The sequence below is a fragment of the Oncorhynchus kisutch genome, linkage group LG8, assembly GCF_002021735.2.
Source record: "Oncorhynchus kisutch isolate 150728-3 linkage group LG8, Okis_V2, whole genome shotgun sequence".
NCBI classification, from domain to species: Eukaryota; Metazoa; Chordata; class Actinopteri; order Salmoniformes; family Salmonidae; genus Oncorhynchus; species Oncorhynchus kisutch.
Window position 1 is genome coordinate 71277361 of NC_034181.2, and position 15974 is coordinate 71293334.

The 15974-nt window shown below is 42.4% G+C and overlaps 1 protein-coding gene across 1 annotated transcript in view; it reads left to right on the top strand.

Annotated features, from left to right (window-relative positions):
* LOC109895336 (myosin-binding protein C, cardiac-type-like) overlaps positions 1 to 15974 on the top strand; it is a 43638-nt gene that overhangs the window by 20345 nt on the left and 7319 nt on the right. Inside the window, 12 exon segments of the mRNA XM_031831078.1 lie at positions 843 to 1009; positions 3982 to 4147; positions 4246 to 4352; positions 4434 to 4463; positions 4589 to 4728; positions 5313 to 5360; positions 6161 to 6320; positions 6730 to 6834; positions 7144 to 7332; positions 12034 to 12168; positions 12713 to 12880; positions 14775 to 14863. Coding sequence (XP_031686938.1) covers positions 843 to 1009; positions 3982 to 4147; positions 4246 to 4352; positions 4434 to 4463; positions 4589 to 4728; positions 5313 to 5360; positions 6161 to 6320; positions 6730 to 6834; positions 7144 to 7332; positions 12034 to 12168; positions 12713 to 12880; positions 14775 to 14863 — 1504 coding nt within the window.

Here is a 15974-nt window from a genome sequence, read left to right on the forward strand (position 1 = left end):
GGCTATATATTACAGTGTCTCTGCCAAAGGGCTAGGCTATATATTACAGTGTCTCTGCCAAAGGGCTGGGCTATATATTACAGTGTCTCTGCCAAAGGGCTGGGCTATATATTACAGCTTCTCTGCCACATTGTCTCCACCACAATGTCTCTGTCACAGGGTTTCTGCCACAGGGTCTCTGCCACAGTATCTCAGTCACAGTATATCTGACACAGGGCTAGGCTGGATATCACAACATGCAGTAAATTATCAGCCACATGAAAGGTCACACAGGGCTGTTAGCACGTCCTCTGTCCTTTAGCGGGAAAGCAATCGTGAATTATGGTCACCCATCCAAAATACAACATTGTGCTGTTCCTGGAATTGGGCCTAACCATGGGCACATAAATAAATATCTATCCGCCAATTTGTTTCTTTGAGCAAACATACAGTATCAGATTGCAATGATACCACTGTTAATTAATACCTGTGCAACGGTGCCTTCATTGGTGAAAATTAAATAGTTGTGGTAAAGTGATGACCATTCAGAAAAGTTACATATTGAGAACATTTGTCAGTGCCGATTTGTAATGCAAAAGGGCTGACAGTGTTACATCGGCAACTCTGTAACATATTCACTAGATACTGTCTAACATAACCTCAAATCAAAGCTGTTATAGTGACACCTCTGACTGTTTTTTAAAGTCTTTATATAGTGTTGCTTATATATATATATATATATATATATATATATATATATATATATATATAGAAATGTTGATGTAGAAATGTAGATTCAATTAATCAGACAATAATGGAGAATTTGAGACTGCTAGTGCTCATGTGGTGCTCTGTCTATGCAGGGAGAAAGATGGTGTGGAGCTAACAAGGGATGAGTCCTTCAAGTACCGCTTCAAGAAAGATGGGCGCAAGCACGTCCTCATCATTAATGAGGCAACTAAGGAGGACTGTGGCCACTACACAGTTAAAACCAATGGTGGTGAATCTATGGCTGAACTCATGGTGTCGGGTAAGTGCTTACGTCAGACAACACAACAGATTGAAATACATCTCTGCTCAACAATGTTGAACATGATAGCTAGTATCCGGGGGTCCAACCACCTGCAGTCCATAAAGCATGTCCAGTTTAAAGACAGACAAAGCAATCTTTGAACTATAGTACTGGGCTGAAGATTAAAAAAACAAAAAAACAATGTGAATCATCTTCCTCACCCTTCACCGAGACCAAGCCTACTCTTATGTTCCTGTCACTCCAAGCAAGCCCCTGTTCTGCCTAACCTTGAAACGTGGCTGCCCATGCCATCAAACATGTCACTATGTCTAGGTTACAGCACAAACACAAGTCTGTTGAAATACCAGCTAAAGTTAGAAGACATGGCCCATATATTTTATCTGATGGGTACAGGCTGGCGCAGGTGACCTTCAATTGTCTATATGTGTCTTTGTCTGTCTCTGTCTCTGTCTCTCTCTCTCTCTCTCTCTATTTCTCTCTGTCTCTCTGTATGGGTTCTGTCTCTCTCTGTTTTCTCTCTCTGTTTTCTCTCTCTGTTTTCTCTCTCTCTATATATATATATATTCTTCTTCTTCTGTATATCTAATTCGTGCCAATAGGTGTATATTTATAGGGATATTCAAAAAAGATAGGGAATACAGCAAACTAAAAAATGTGTCCTATTCCAGCGAGCATAGAGAATCAACCCACAGGAGACGTGGTAGAGACGTTGGATGATGACCTTTCAATCTAAACCAACGTAGGACAAAAGTTAAATAACAACATCAATTTAAACTATTACGTGATTGAACAACAACCATCAATTAACAACGTCACTTCAGCATTTTCAACTGTGACAGAACCTTAGCCATGTCATTATGATGTCTAAAAACACCCATTCTCCACCATCTCTTAACTAAACATCAGCTTAAGTTTTACAATCCTAACATGGCCATAAATTCTCTGTCATTGATGGCAAGAGCTGCAGAGTGCAGACATTGGTTTTGCTGTCCTAAAGTTAGACCTGCAATTTTTTGGGGAACATTTTGGATGTAGATGTACAGTACCAGTCAAAAGTTTGGACACACCTACTCCTTCATGGGTATTTCTCTATTTTTACCATTTTAGAATAATAGAATAATAGTTAAACAAATCCAAATATATTTTATATTTGAGATTCTTCAAAGTAGCCACCTTGCCTGATGACAGCTTTACACGCTCTTGGCATTCTCTCAACCAGCTTCACCTGGAATGCTTTTCCAACAGTCTTGAAGAGTTCCCACATATGCTGAGTACTTGTTGGCTGCTTTTCCTTCGCTCTGCGGTCCAACTCATCCCAAACCATCTCAATTGGGTTGATGTCAGGTGATTGTGGAGGCCAGGTCATCTGATGCAGCACTCCATCATTCTCTTTCTTGGTCAAATAGCCTTTTTTGGTTACTACATAATTCCAAAATGCATTATTTCATAGTTTTGATGTTTTCACTATTATTCTACAATGTAGAAAAAAGTCAACAATAAAGAAAAACCCTTGAGTGTGTAGTTGTGTCCAAACCTTTGACTGGTACTGTATATAAACAGACATGTATGTTTGTATATATAGTTTTATTAAACCAAAACAAATTCAAATCACATTTTGTTTTCCACATGGTCCAAGTACAAATACAACTTTATCATAAAATGCTTACTTAGGAGCCTTTTAACAACAATGCAGAGTTTTTAAAAAATGAAGTAAGAATTTTCTGCTACATGGACAAAAGGAAAAATAATAAAATAACTATAATGAGGCTATATACAAGGGGTACCGGTACTGAGTAAATGTCCAGGAGTACGGGTTAGTCGCGGAATTGAGGTAATATGTACAGTACATGTAGGTAGGGATAATAAACAGAGAGCAGCAGCAGCGTATGTGGAGTGTGGTGGAATGTGAATGTATGTCTGTGTGTGTGCGTGTGTGTGGCATCAATATGCATCTGTGTGTGTCCGTGTGTGTGTGTTGCAGTGTGCTCCTGTATGATTTTTTTGAGGGTCTGAGGACCCATGCAAATCTTTTCAGTCTCCTGAGGGGAAATATGAGTTATTGTGCCCTCTTCACAACTGTCTTGGTGTGTCTGGACCATGATAGTTTCTTAGTGATGTGGATACGAGGGAACTTGAAGCTCTCGACCCGCTCCACTACAGCCCCGTCGATGTGAATGGGGGAGTGCTTGGCCCTTATTTTCCTGTAGTTCACAATCAGCTCCTTTGTTTTGCTCACGTTGGGGAAGAGGTTGCCAGGTCTCTGACCTCCTCTCTGCAGTCTGTTTCGTTGTTGGTGAACAGCCCTACTACTGTTGTGTCTTCGGCAAACTTAATGATGGTGTTGGAGTCATGCGTGGCCACGCAGTCATAGGTGAACGGAGAGTACAGGAGGGGACTAAGCACAAACCCCTGAATACACAAGTATCTTGTGTGTATTATTTTGTCGCTCAGGGGGTGTTGCGTGTAGTTGAATTTAAAGATGATGTCTGGTGTCTGGCCCGCCTCGCAACAATAGTTTATCTGCACCTCTATTCAAATTTAGCCATTGCCAAGAATTACCAGCTGCCAATCCCATTATGCTCTCGGTAGCAGCTTCTCATTTCTCCTGTCAGCTAACTTCATTCTGCTGTAACCTTCACTAGGAGTGGAGTAGCTTACATTGATCATTGCGGACACTACCTGTCCACTACCCTTAACTGTCTCGTACTCTCTCTTATGTTGATAGACTTTGAGCTTGCAGCCTCCATTGATGTCTAACAGTATTAGTTTCCTGTGTGGATCAGATGCCCTATCCTCTATGCATCTGGTGTTGTTATATACTGTATAAGTTATACAGTATATCCATGTCACCTAGGATTCCCTAGTAAAAGTCTCCCAGAAAAACATAGAATCATAATGAACACACCATACTCTGAAATACTTCATATACAACATACATTGTGAATCATCTCTGACCTCTGACTCTTTAGAGAAGGAACTGGAGGTGTACCAGAACATTGCTGACCTCACGGTGAAGGCAAAGGATGAGGCTGTGTTTAAGTGTGAGGTCTCAGATGAGACTGTGAAGGGTATCTGGTACAAGAACGGAGTGGAAGTGAAGGCTGATGCCAGGACCCATATTACACACATTGGCAGGTGAGAATATGGTATCCATACTGTTGTACTGGGTAGGATCAGAAGGTTTGTTGAGTAGTTGGACAAATACTAGTGAAAATGATGTTCTCTCACTGAAGGATCCACAAACTCACTATCGATGACGTCAAACCCGAGGACCAGGGTGACTACACCTTTGTTCCAGAGGGATACGCATTCAACCTCTCAGCCAAACTCAACTTCCTGGGTACTTTTACAATTACACCATGTCATTTCATAATGATCATTTTCATCTAATAAATTAATTGCGTGTTTGTCTACTTTTCAGAGGTCAAGATTGATTATGTGCCTCGCCAAGGTATGCCATGGTTTATTCTTCATCCTCGCAGCCTCTTACTCAATTGCAAGGATTATACATCTTGGATTGCCGGATTAAGAATACATTTACATATGTTGCATATCCATCATTCTTTATTCCTGAAGATCCTCCAAAGATCCACCTGGACTGCATGGGTCACACGGCCGACTCCACCATAGTGGTGGTGGCTGGGAACAAGCTGCGACTGGACGTGCCCATCACTGGAGACCCAGCGCCTACTGTGGTCTGGACAAAGGGAGAAAAGGTAAAGTTGCTGGTTTTCCTCAGTAGCCAAACAGGCTAGCACATAGCTTCTATTCCAATCTTGGCAGCCCAGAACCAAATCTTGTGTGAACGCTGGCCTCTGGCCAGTGGATGTTTAGGGGAGACTACCTCAGTTCCAATGACTGTACAGATGTTCAGGTAAGGCTTGCTGTGAGAAGACTGAACCATGTCTGATACTTTGTATGTTCACTCATACAATTAACTCTTCCACTACCTAGTGGCCACGTACTGTTGACTAGCTTAATTATTAATGCTTCTTTCCATGTTTTTTCACTATCAGCTATGGGATTGACCTTGTTTTCCACTTTCAACTCTGTGGTTTCCCATGTTCTCCATTGTCAACCTTTTTAATTTATGTCTTGACTAATTGTTTCACTTTCATGGTGAGAATGTCCCTTCCTCACCCATCCCAACAGGTAGGAGGGCTGCAGGTGATCGCATGACCTAAATGCCCTCAGGTGACTGGTTGATTGCTGGGAACGGGAGGTTAGTTGGGGAGAACAAGAGGGGAATACCCTCTGGCCTCCTCTTCAGTACCCTTACTGCTTTACTCTGCTCATGTAGGCTGGCTCTGAGGTGGCGGCAGAAACATGGAGCATCAAGGATGGGGATGTGAGTGTGGCCCTAAACACCAACGCTGAGACCTGTGCATGTCTCTTTTCAATCTCTGTGTTACTACTTCTCTCCATAACACCTGGGTTCCAAAAAATGCATCTCTTTCCGATGTATATTTCGTTTTGTGCATTTTTGTCAGTCTCATGCTGTCCTTTCTCTTCTGACATCCCTGTTACTTTTTATTCCTCATGCTCTCACACTGTTCACTTCAATACATCAATGATTTTATCTTGTCTGTGCCAATAGAGGCCTGGGTGGCAACATGTTGCCTGATAACTTACCACAGCATTCAATGCTAATTAAACAATGCATGCAGTTTCATACTTCATGACGATCAGGTAAGAGCATGTTCGAAATCTTTTGCTGAAATGAAAGACATCGAAGGGGTGACACCAGGGCAGAACTGTAAGTATTATAGCTGCTTCTGCATGAACATTTCAGCTGAGTCTACGAGTAAACCTCCCAGTGTGGTTGGTTTTCATGCCAAAAAGCATGACCAGGTAAATCCTTTCCAGCCAATGTGTCTGGGAAAGTGTATTTCATCCTTTTTTGGCTTTGACAATAAACAGTATCATCAAGGGTATGTTCACTACAACAGACTGGAAGCAAGCAAGCCGAAACAAGGAGGGACCTACCTGAATTTGTCCATTAAGAAACTCTTGTTTGCAACGGTGTGCACTAATGAATACACCCCAGATCAGATGATATAAACGGTTGCATTACGAATTGGAATTGATCCCTTTAGTTCAGTTGAATGAGAATGACTCCACTAATGATCTGCTGTCCTGATGAGTCAGGTGATGACAGAGGGAGATGGAAGGCTCCACGTGGAGAGCACCAAGGGACACTGTATCTTCACTATTGAGGGAGCGGATAAACAGGACGAGGGCCTCTACTCTGTGATTGTACGGAACCCTGCTGGGGAGGACAAAGCTGACATTAACGTCAAAGTTGTTGGTAAGATACAACCACTGTCCACAATGATTTTTGTTGACACATTTTTATTTCGGTCATTAGTCAAAGAGATGAGAGACATTAGTTGAATCAGGTTGTACCTTGCTTATTCTGTATTTTACACTTCGGGAGATTGGGACAAAGGTTCTATCTGCATTTTTGTCCAAATGTAGTTTTTGTCATAGCCTTATACTGTTCAATGTTCTCTACCTATTTAGTACTCTAAATACTCCCAATGCATTTTGTTAAGTTCAAAAGAATACTAGATAAAAACAACTGCAGACACCATTCAAACCAATGAAGGTTTGAAACTTTAAAGCCAACTATCTCAGAATCATCTTTTTGCAGATAGAACCTTATAGTCCCAAGTCATCTTATTCATGTTTTTTTAATGGCCTTTTCTTTTCCTCAGATGCGCCAGACCCTCCCTCGGCCCCAAGGATCCTCAGTGTTGGAGAGGACTCCTGCGTTGTCCAGTGGGACCCCCCTAAGTCAGATGGTGGCAACCCGATCATTGGTGAGGATATACCATAGCGTGCATAATGTCTTACCAGATCTTATGTTCAGGCATACACAATGCGAACATGTACAGAGAAAAATATGAGTAGTTTGATTATAGTATATTGATAGGTACAGTCACATGTCTATCAGTGGAGGCTGCTGGGACGACGGCTCACAATAATGGCTGGAACGGAACAAATGGAATGGCATCAGACACATGGAAACCACATGTTTGATGTATTTGACACCATTCCACTGCAGCCATTAAGGTGCCACCAACCTCCTGTGATGTCTATAGTAACAATGTTTGACTTTTTCTTCCCAGGCTATGTGCTGGAGAGGAAGAAGAAGAAGAGTTACAGGTGGATGAGGCTGAACTTTGACCCCTACACTGATACTACCTATGAGGCCAAGAGGATGATAGAAGGTGTGGAATATGAGATGCGTGTCTATGCAGTGAACGCCATTGGCATGTCATGCCACAGCGCTGCCTCACAACCCTTCATCCCAGTGGGTGAGTTCCCCTCCTATGTGATTTTCTTTTATGTACATCTATGAAATTGAACTTGCCTGTTTGAGGGATGGGTAAATACATTTTGTTCCATGTAGCGCCTCATACAATCAGGTTATAAAAAAATGCAAACAGATAGGTGTCAGCTTTCAAAACTTGTTGGTGTAAACTTTGAGCGGTGGAGAATGATGCGTGCTCTGGTGGGGCCAGGTCAGCAAAAGGTATCAGTCACTTGCCAGTCATATGATTACGTTTACATGCACACTAATAATTCGATATTAAATGTATTATGGCAGTAGGACCAGTATGGTAATAGTCAGGTAAATATCTTACTCTTAATTGGCGTAAGGTCAAAATCGAAGTAAGCATACGCCAATTAAAACATTGGGTTTTCTAAGCAATCTTTTGAATTATTAGGACATGTGTAAACGGCTTAATCAGAGTTCCAGCAGTGCATTTAATCTGCACAAGTGCCAGCACCAGCAAGCGGAATCATCCCTCTTATGCGCGAGGGAAGTTACCACAAGAGGGCACAGTGGTCTGAAAGAATGTATATTTACAACGCAATCATGTATAATGCCAAATCAATTCAATTAAACCATTACTTATGAGAAACAATTCACCTCACATGCTGTAACCTAACACAGCCTGAGCTAGCCCATGTAGATGAATAATGCAGAGAAGTAATGACCTGTGTGTGCAAACTGAAAGTGTGCATCTTAGAAATAGTTTTCACATACAAACTGTATATGTCCGGACTCAGAATCAAATAGGCTTGTGGTAGAAAATGTATTTTGATTGGTGATTTTGTGCATTTATTAAAGTCCCTTCAGGTAGCCTGATTTCAGATATGTCCATGTAAACAGGATTATTAGGAAAATCGTTCTTCTTGCATTGCATGTAAACATAGTTATAATGGAAATCGTTCTTCTTGCATTGCATGTAAACGTTTTAATCAAACTATTATATTCATCTGACTATTCACAATAATCATACTATTGTGTGCAAGTATTGTCACACTGTCACATAACACAAATTTTGTCCTGGCAGAGATGATTGATGTCTGATTTACACTCACACTGACCTGCTGTGAGCTGACCAAGGAACATAAACAGAGCGTAAAAACAGACGAAACAACCCCATTGTTCTGACTGCAGCTACATACCTGTATTCTCAAGATAATGTTGATATTACTTCCTTGATAATACAGTTGCATTAATGTCACAAAATTCCCAATTTGATGTATCAAGTTGTATGTATTTTTTAAAGTATTTTAATTGAAAATGTGCAAAACTGTTTTCATCTTGAAGTATTGACGTCAGTGCGGTCTATCACTAAAGTGAATTGTCTTGGGGGTTTGGCTACTGAGAGTTAAGTTTACATATCCCCTAAGCCATGTAAGGTCTGCTATGCAATCACAACGGGCACCTCTAACTACTCAACAACAACACATGGTCATCTTGAGATTTGGTTCCCATGGCATGCAGACTTGTGCTTGTAAGGAAAACATGTTTGGGTAGATGCTGGCTAAAATAAGACTGGAAGTGTTTTCAGGACAGAAATCAGAGTCTGGTGGAATTAAGGGGCTCTCTTTTGCTTTGTCTCTTATTCTATTACCTTGGGTCCCCTTCTACCTTCTCCGGGATGTGAGTGTGAACATCGAGGTATCCGGACGGACCCATCTCTCGTAAGACAGCTGATTAGGAAACTATCCGTGGCATCCCCCTCTATAAATAATGGCATGTAAGCGCACGGCGGGGCTGGGACCAGCTGCTTAGAACACAGGGGCTAGCTGCTACTGTTGAGGCTGCTCTGGGAGGACATTGACCCAGCTGAACTGCTGCTGTCGAGTGTTATTACTGAGGCAGAACAGAGAGAGACAGAGAGACAGAGGAGCAGCAGCAGAGTAGATTGAGGCGTGTGGGAGACAAGGAACAGGAGGAGTACGAAAAAAACTCACTTCGAACAGCACTATCTTAACCTTATTCAAGGATGACCAAGCCAATGCTGCCAAAGACGGCCGAGAAGAAGCCGGCGACGGAAGAGGTTCCAGTGGATGGTGCAGTAAAGGCACCGACAGAGGGGGAGGCCAAGCCAGAGACAGCAGATGAACCAGCACCAGAGGCCCCTGTTGAGCCAGCAGCACCCGCAGCAGAGCCAGTCCCAGCAGAAGGAGCCCCAGCTCCGGCACCCCCAGCTGAGGATGGGGCCTCTTCGGCAGAAGGAGACCCACCAGCCGCCGATAGAGCTCCCCCTGCAGAGGGTGCCCCAGCAGAGCCTGCACCGGCACCAGAGCCCGTACCAGAGCCGGAACCTCCAAGGAGTAGGCAGATTTATTTTCCTCTAAGCTAGGGTCAACTATTAGGGGCATGGTTTGTGCTGTAATAAATACTGTGATGATGATAATAAGATAGAAGGTAAACCCTGGCTGTGGTTTCTGTGGTTCTGTTCTCCTTTTTACTGTTATTGTAAGGGACAATATAAGTAGGAACGGACAGTGTCACCTTCATTGGTAAATCAGAGATGTTTGTTGTTTAATGTATATTTTGTCTCTCTGTATTAAAACTCACAGGCGCAAAAGAGAAGAACAAAAGTTATACTAACAGACTTTCCTGTGTTGTTGTTTGTGTATTGGCTAAAAATATGAAAAGGATGTTTATCAAAGTATTATGTTTGCTGTGTTCCTGTACTGCCCGTAGACGCCGGTTGGTCTTTCCCATTCAGTCCCTTTAAACACAGACTGACCTCTGACCTCTAGTACGTGCCTACATGGCCGCCTTTCTGGTTAACCTGTGACATGGGCTCAGGGGCAAGGCAACTCTGTAACTCAACCTCTGATGACTGTCAGCTTGAGCATATTTTAGGCTGCTTTTGCAGGTTGTCTCTATGTGCTAATGTGTTGTTACATACAAACTTTTTATGTGGTACAAATCAGCTATGACAAGACAAATTACAAATGACCTCAGTTCTCTCTCTTGATATTTGGAGGATTATTCATGAAATAAATCTTTACTCTTGGATGTAAACAAAAAATGTTAGATACTCTCCATTTGTTTCTCCATTGTTATTTACCCATTTTCTAAGAAAAATGGTGACTTGAACATGACATTAAGATTTATAGGGACTGAATGGTTTCCATAGTAGCAGTGATGCAGCTAGTCTAGTATTGTAGCCTTGTCTCATAGACTAGACGTAACATAGTAAAGGTAAATCCAGAACACTGATATTAGTATGATATGTCACGTTTGGTATGGTGACCACAGGAGGTTGGTGGTACCTTAATTGGGGAGGACGGGCTCATGGTAATGGCTGGAGCGGAATAATTGGAATGGTATCAAATACGTCAAACACGTGGTTTCCATGTGTTTGATGCCATTCCTTTTACTCTGTTCTGGCCATTATTATGAGCCGGCCTCCCCTCAGCAACCTCCACTGATGGTTACATAAGACAGATGGTTACTTAAGGAAAAAAAAAAAGTTGGGTGGTTGGTCGGGGTAGATGGGTAGGCATATAACACAAACGTCTAGCAACCCAAAGGTTGTGAGTTTGAATCTCATCATGGATAACTTTAGCATTTTAGCAACTTTTCAACTACTTACGATTGTTGAGCTACTTTGCAACTAAGCATGTTAGATTACCCTAACCACAACCTTAACCCTTTTAGCTAACCCTTCCCCTGATCTAACCCTTTAACCTAACTCATAAACTTAACCCCAAACCATAATCCCTAGCCAAGCTAAAGTTAGCCAGCTAGCTAACGTGAACCCCCCAGACACCTAGCTAGAATTTCTAACATATCATACGTTTTGCAAATTCGTAATATAGTGTACGTGTCGCAAATTCATAACACATTGTTCGTTTTAGAAATTCGTAACATGTAATACGAATTGTAATTAGTAAACATGTCATATGAAATGGGTAATGGACATCCACAAATGAATACATACCATCCTAAATGGAGTGGCTTGGATTTGCCTACAGAATAATACAAAATGCTCTAAGACCAGGTTGAAAGCCCTGTCCAGCATTTACATTTTTTTTACCTGGATTTAATTAGGTAAGTCAGTTAAGAACAAATTCTCATTTACAATGACCAGCCAAACCTGGACGACACTGTGCCAACTGTGCGCTGGCCTATGGGACTCCAAATCACAGCCGGTTGTGATACAGCCTGGATTCAAACCAGGGTGTCTGTAGTAACACCTCAAGCACTGAGATGCAGTGGCTTAGACCACTGCGCCACTCGGGAGCCTGCAAGGTCCATACTAAATCTCCAATGTGCTAGCTCCATACTTAATCTCCAATGTGCTAGCTCCATGTCAGCTAGCCTGCATGGGAGCTTAACACATGGGTTGCGGTTATAGACACAGTATTTCAGGAAGAGACTCATGCTTTTATTGGAGGACCCTAGTTTACATGGCTGTTACCTGTAGCAACACTACACTTTATCTGCAGCGAAGTTAAGCTGCCTTGATGCTGAGGCATCAGTGACAGGTAGCAGTAAATCCACAATAAAACATATCATGCCTTGACACCTGCTGACACTGAAATGTTTCATTCTGTTTTGCAACATGTCTTCTTTACAGTCACATAACATATGTAGCTATTGATGTCTTTTTTGTTGTCATTTATTTCTTATTTAGACTAGAATAATGTTGCTGATGTCCCTCTCTCTTCCTTTCTTGTGTCCCTCTCTCTCTAAGCCCCAACCAGTGAGCCTGTCGGCCTGTGCGTGGATGACATCAGTGACACTACCGTCTCACTGAAGTGGAGAACCCCAGAGCATCTGGGCTCGTCTGAGCTGGATGGCTATGGGGTCGAGTACTGCAAGGAGGGCTGTGAGTACTGGGGTCCAGGAGGGTCTGGCATTCAATATTTTGATCCCTGACACACACACACACACACACACACACACACAATATCTGGGTAGATAAGGAGGATGGCATGAAAGCTGTTGAAGAGAGTATTTCAGTTAGGAACACATTATTTAAAAACCAACCTAACAATATAGAAAAACTGTCAAATAAATCCAAATGCAGCAAAATGTCCAACATTTGACCCTCTTACATAAAACGACATCCTCTACCTTGCTAGCTGTATCACACTTTCCATGACGAGCCATTATGTAAAAAGCTTTGGTTTAAGTCTGACAACACCAAGGACCTAAATTGTCAAGAGTGGTTTGAGCCAGGGACCATTAGCACAATGCTTATGTAATTAAAGCAATCCCTTCAGGGTTGACTATGCTGGCCAGCTGCACGTCAATGTTCTAACTCAATCCATGCAGGCAGCCCTAGTTGTGATGACATATAGGGATGGGGCACTGAGATTTCTTCGGATGTTGCGTTTTGACAAGTCTGTCTGGCCATCTCTTGCCCACAGCTGATGAATGGGTGCCAGCTTTCGAGGGTCTGACAGAGAGGACATCTGTAATCATCCGGGACCTGCCGACAGGGGAGAAGATGCAGTTCCGTGTCAGAGCCTACAACATGGCAGGGCCCAGTGCACCTACCTCCCTAGCACAGGCCGTCACTATCCGCGAGATCATGCGTAAGCATTCCCCCATGATTGACTAAAACAAATCCCAATTTTTCCATTTTACCCTCCCTCCCATACAATGAGAGTAAAGTCCAAACATGTACAAAACATACATTTTTTACCAGGGAAGTTCCTAAAACACTTGCACTGTAAGAGTGAGACATGAGTTTGTTCAAAACCCGACGGTAGAAAAGGAAAGTAAGTGGGGTGTCCTGCTGTTGTCTCCTCTCTCCTATTTCTCTACAGTTTGAGATATTTAGCTGATGAGGCTTGAAGTTAGCCTCCACTACCCTACATGGATCTCAGGGCTCACAGATCATGTTTGGGAACATACATACATTGCCAAGGTCATCAGCTATTTCGCTCTCAGCACCTAACAGATTAGCTGTGAGATGTATTTTGAGGTCTCAGATGCACACTGAAGCCCCCGGCCTTTCCGCTTGCTGACAGGATGATACTATCACTAAATGCTGATTGGCAGTAAGGCAATTCCACGGTAACAGAGTGACACTGAGACTCCGATTTTTCACCTTAAAATATATGTCAAACAAAAACCAATGATTGCAAAGTTAAACAAAAACACATTTACTTGTAGAACAGTGCAGATGCCAAGTTTGGTAACAGAATGATGGCACAAATTCTCATTCTGTTACCAAACTCTGCATCTGCACTGTTCTACAAGTAAATGCATTTTTGCAACATTTTCTGTGGAAATTGTTAAAAGTAGTCCTTGTGCATAGAGTTATATGGTTTGTTTAACTCTCAAATTATTGGTTTTTGTTTGACATACATTTTAAAGTGAAAGTCTGTGCTACTGTTACCATGGAATTGCACTGACAAGCACTTGATGTTGTCAACTCACATTTACTATTACCTCACAGGCAGTTGGTCAATGTACATGAACAGTAACTCATTAGACCAGTAATGGTGCCATCAAGCTAAAAGTGATAGTTGAAAGGTATTGTGGTACTCCCAGTCTCAGGGAAAAGTCTGAGTCATGAACCACCTATGGTTGGGCGGTATGCAGATTTTCATACCTTCATACCGTTCCTGTACCATAGCGGGGTATACGGTATTACTGGCAGTGCAGACAATGGCCAGTATTTTTTCCCCAAAAAAAATCCCATAGCGGACGCTAGCTAAATGCTAACAAGCGCAAGCGAACATAACTAATTGCAAGGACAGACAACCCAGCTCATAAAGTTCTATAACTACAGTATCTCAAAAGCGCTAATCAGTTTGCTGCGGCACAAAGAAATGTTTGGCAAACACAAAGAAATGTGATTTTTTCTGCTATAACCAAGAAGCTTTATCTCGCGAGCTAGACACTTAGCTAGCAAGTTAGCAAACCAAATGTATAGCTGGAGATCATTTATTTGGCACATCTTAGATACTGAAAAAGTATCGGGGCCTACCCCCCCAGTGGAGTAGGCCCCGAGCTTTAGGGTACTGATGGCATTGGCATAATTTCAGGTCAACCGAGGGTAGGCTATAACAAAGTAACTTTATTTATTCTATTTACTGCATTCCTACATTCCTAATGCTATTAAGAGAACAACAAAAACAAGCAATTGACAACAATTGACTCCAGCCATTATCACCTTGGCTGCTGTAGCTTCATTCACCTCAGTTGATAAGGGACATAAATAACATTCTTCAGCAACATGTCTTAGAGCAATTAGCTGCTACGCACTAGCTCAGCACCGGAATTCAAAAGTAGAGTTTAGTTTCAAGCTGTTACCTAGTCAATTACTGCCATCTTCCACCTCTGCACTGTTTTGCGAGAAAAGTCGTGCTGTTCACTGCAGTCAGGCAAACAGTCTTCCCGCCCACACCGAGGTGTCTGCATGGTCCTAAAGCCAGCCCAACTTTATTAATTGACATCTTATGATTTTTTTGTTCACAGAGAAACCCAAAATCTGGATTCCTAGAAATCTCCGCCAGACCCTCATCAAGAAAGTGGAGGAGACAATCAACCTTGTGATCCCTTTCCAGGTATGGGCTAGAGTACACCCTTCACACTCTATAGGATGAATGAACTGTATATATGCTGGTGCCCTTGCCCATAAGAGAAATATGCTGAATGATTTAGGAACTAGAAATTGCTATTTCCTTTTCTTTGGTGCACATTGAGTTATGGAATGGTGCTACCCACATTAAAAATACTACAGTTTATGGTAGAATACTACAGTAGGCCTACTTACTATAGAATTAAACACACTGTAGTATCCCTCGGTCATGTGTAGTACAGATCTTAATTTGACCACCCTGTTTTAGGATAACTTTTCTAGAATGCAGGATATTGAACACTTGTAGTGTATTTGAGGTTTAAAAAGGCTTAATTCTTCAACAGAAATGTCCATTCATTTAAATCCACATGTTCTGATACAGCAGGATTATTTTCCTGCTGTAGCAAACAGGCCCAAATAAGATCCTACATCTGTATTTGCTATAGCATTTTGTAGTATACTGTAGAATACTATAGTAAACACAAGTTTTATCCGCACCCAAAAAATACTGTAGTAAATACTACCGTAATGTCTGCAAAACACTACAGTTTTTTATGTGTAGTAATACTACAGTATTTCATGTTAATTTTCCCCGGGCCTCCCGGGTGGCGCAGTGGTTAAGGACAGTGGTTAAGGACACCCCTACCGACATCAGAGTCCCTGGGTTCGCGGGAGGTCCGACGCACAATTGGCCTAGCGTCGCCCGGGTTAGGGAGGGCTTGGTCGGTAGGGGTGTCCTTGTCTCATCGCGCACCAGCGACTCCTGTGGCGGGCTGGGCGCAGTGTGCGCTAACCAAGGTGGCCGGGTGCACGGTGTTTCCTCCGGCGCATTGGTGCGGCTGGCTTCCGGGTTGGATGCACGCTGTGTTAAGAAGCAGTGCGGTTTGGTTGGGTTGTGTATCGGAGGACGTCTCTCCCGAGCCCGTACGGGAGTTGTAGCGATGAGACAAGATAGTAGCTACTACAACAATTGGATACCACGAAATTGGGGAGAAAAAAGGGGTAACATTTTTTTTTAAAACTTTTAAAAATCCCCCATAACCCAATTTCTGCAAGTGAGAAACCTACATGCCAAGTATAGATCATACTGTGTTCAC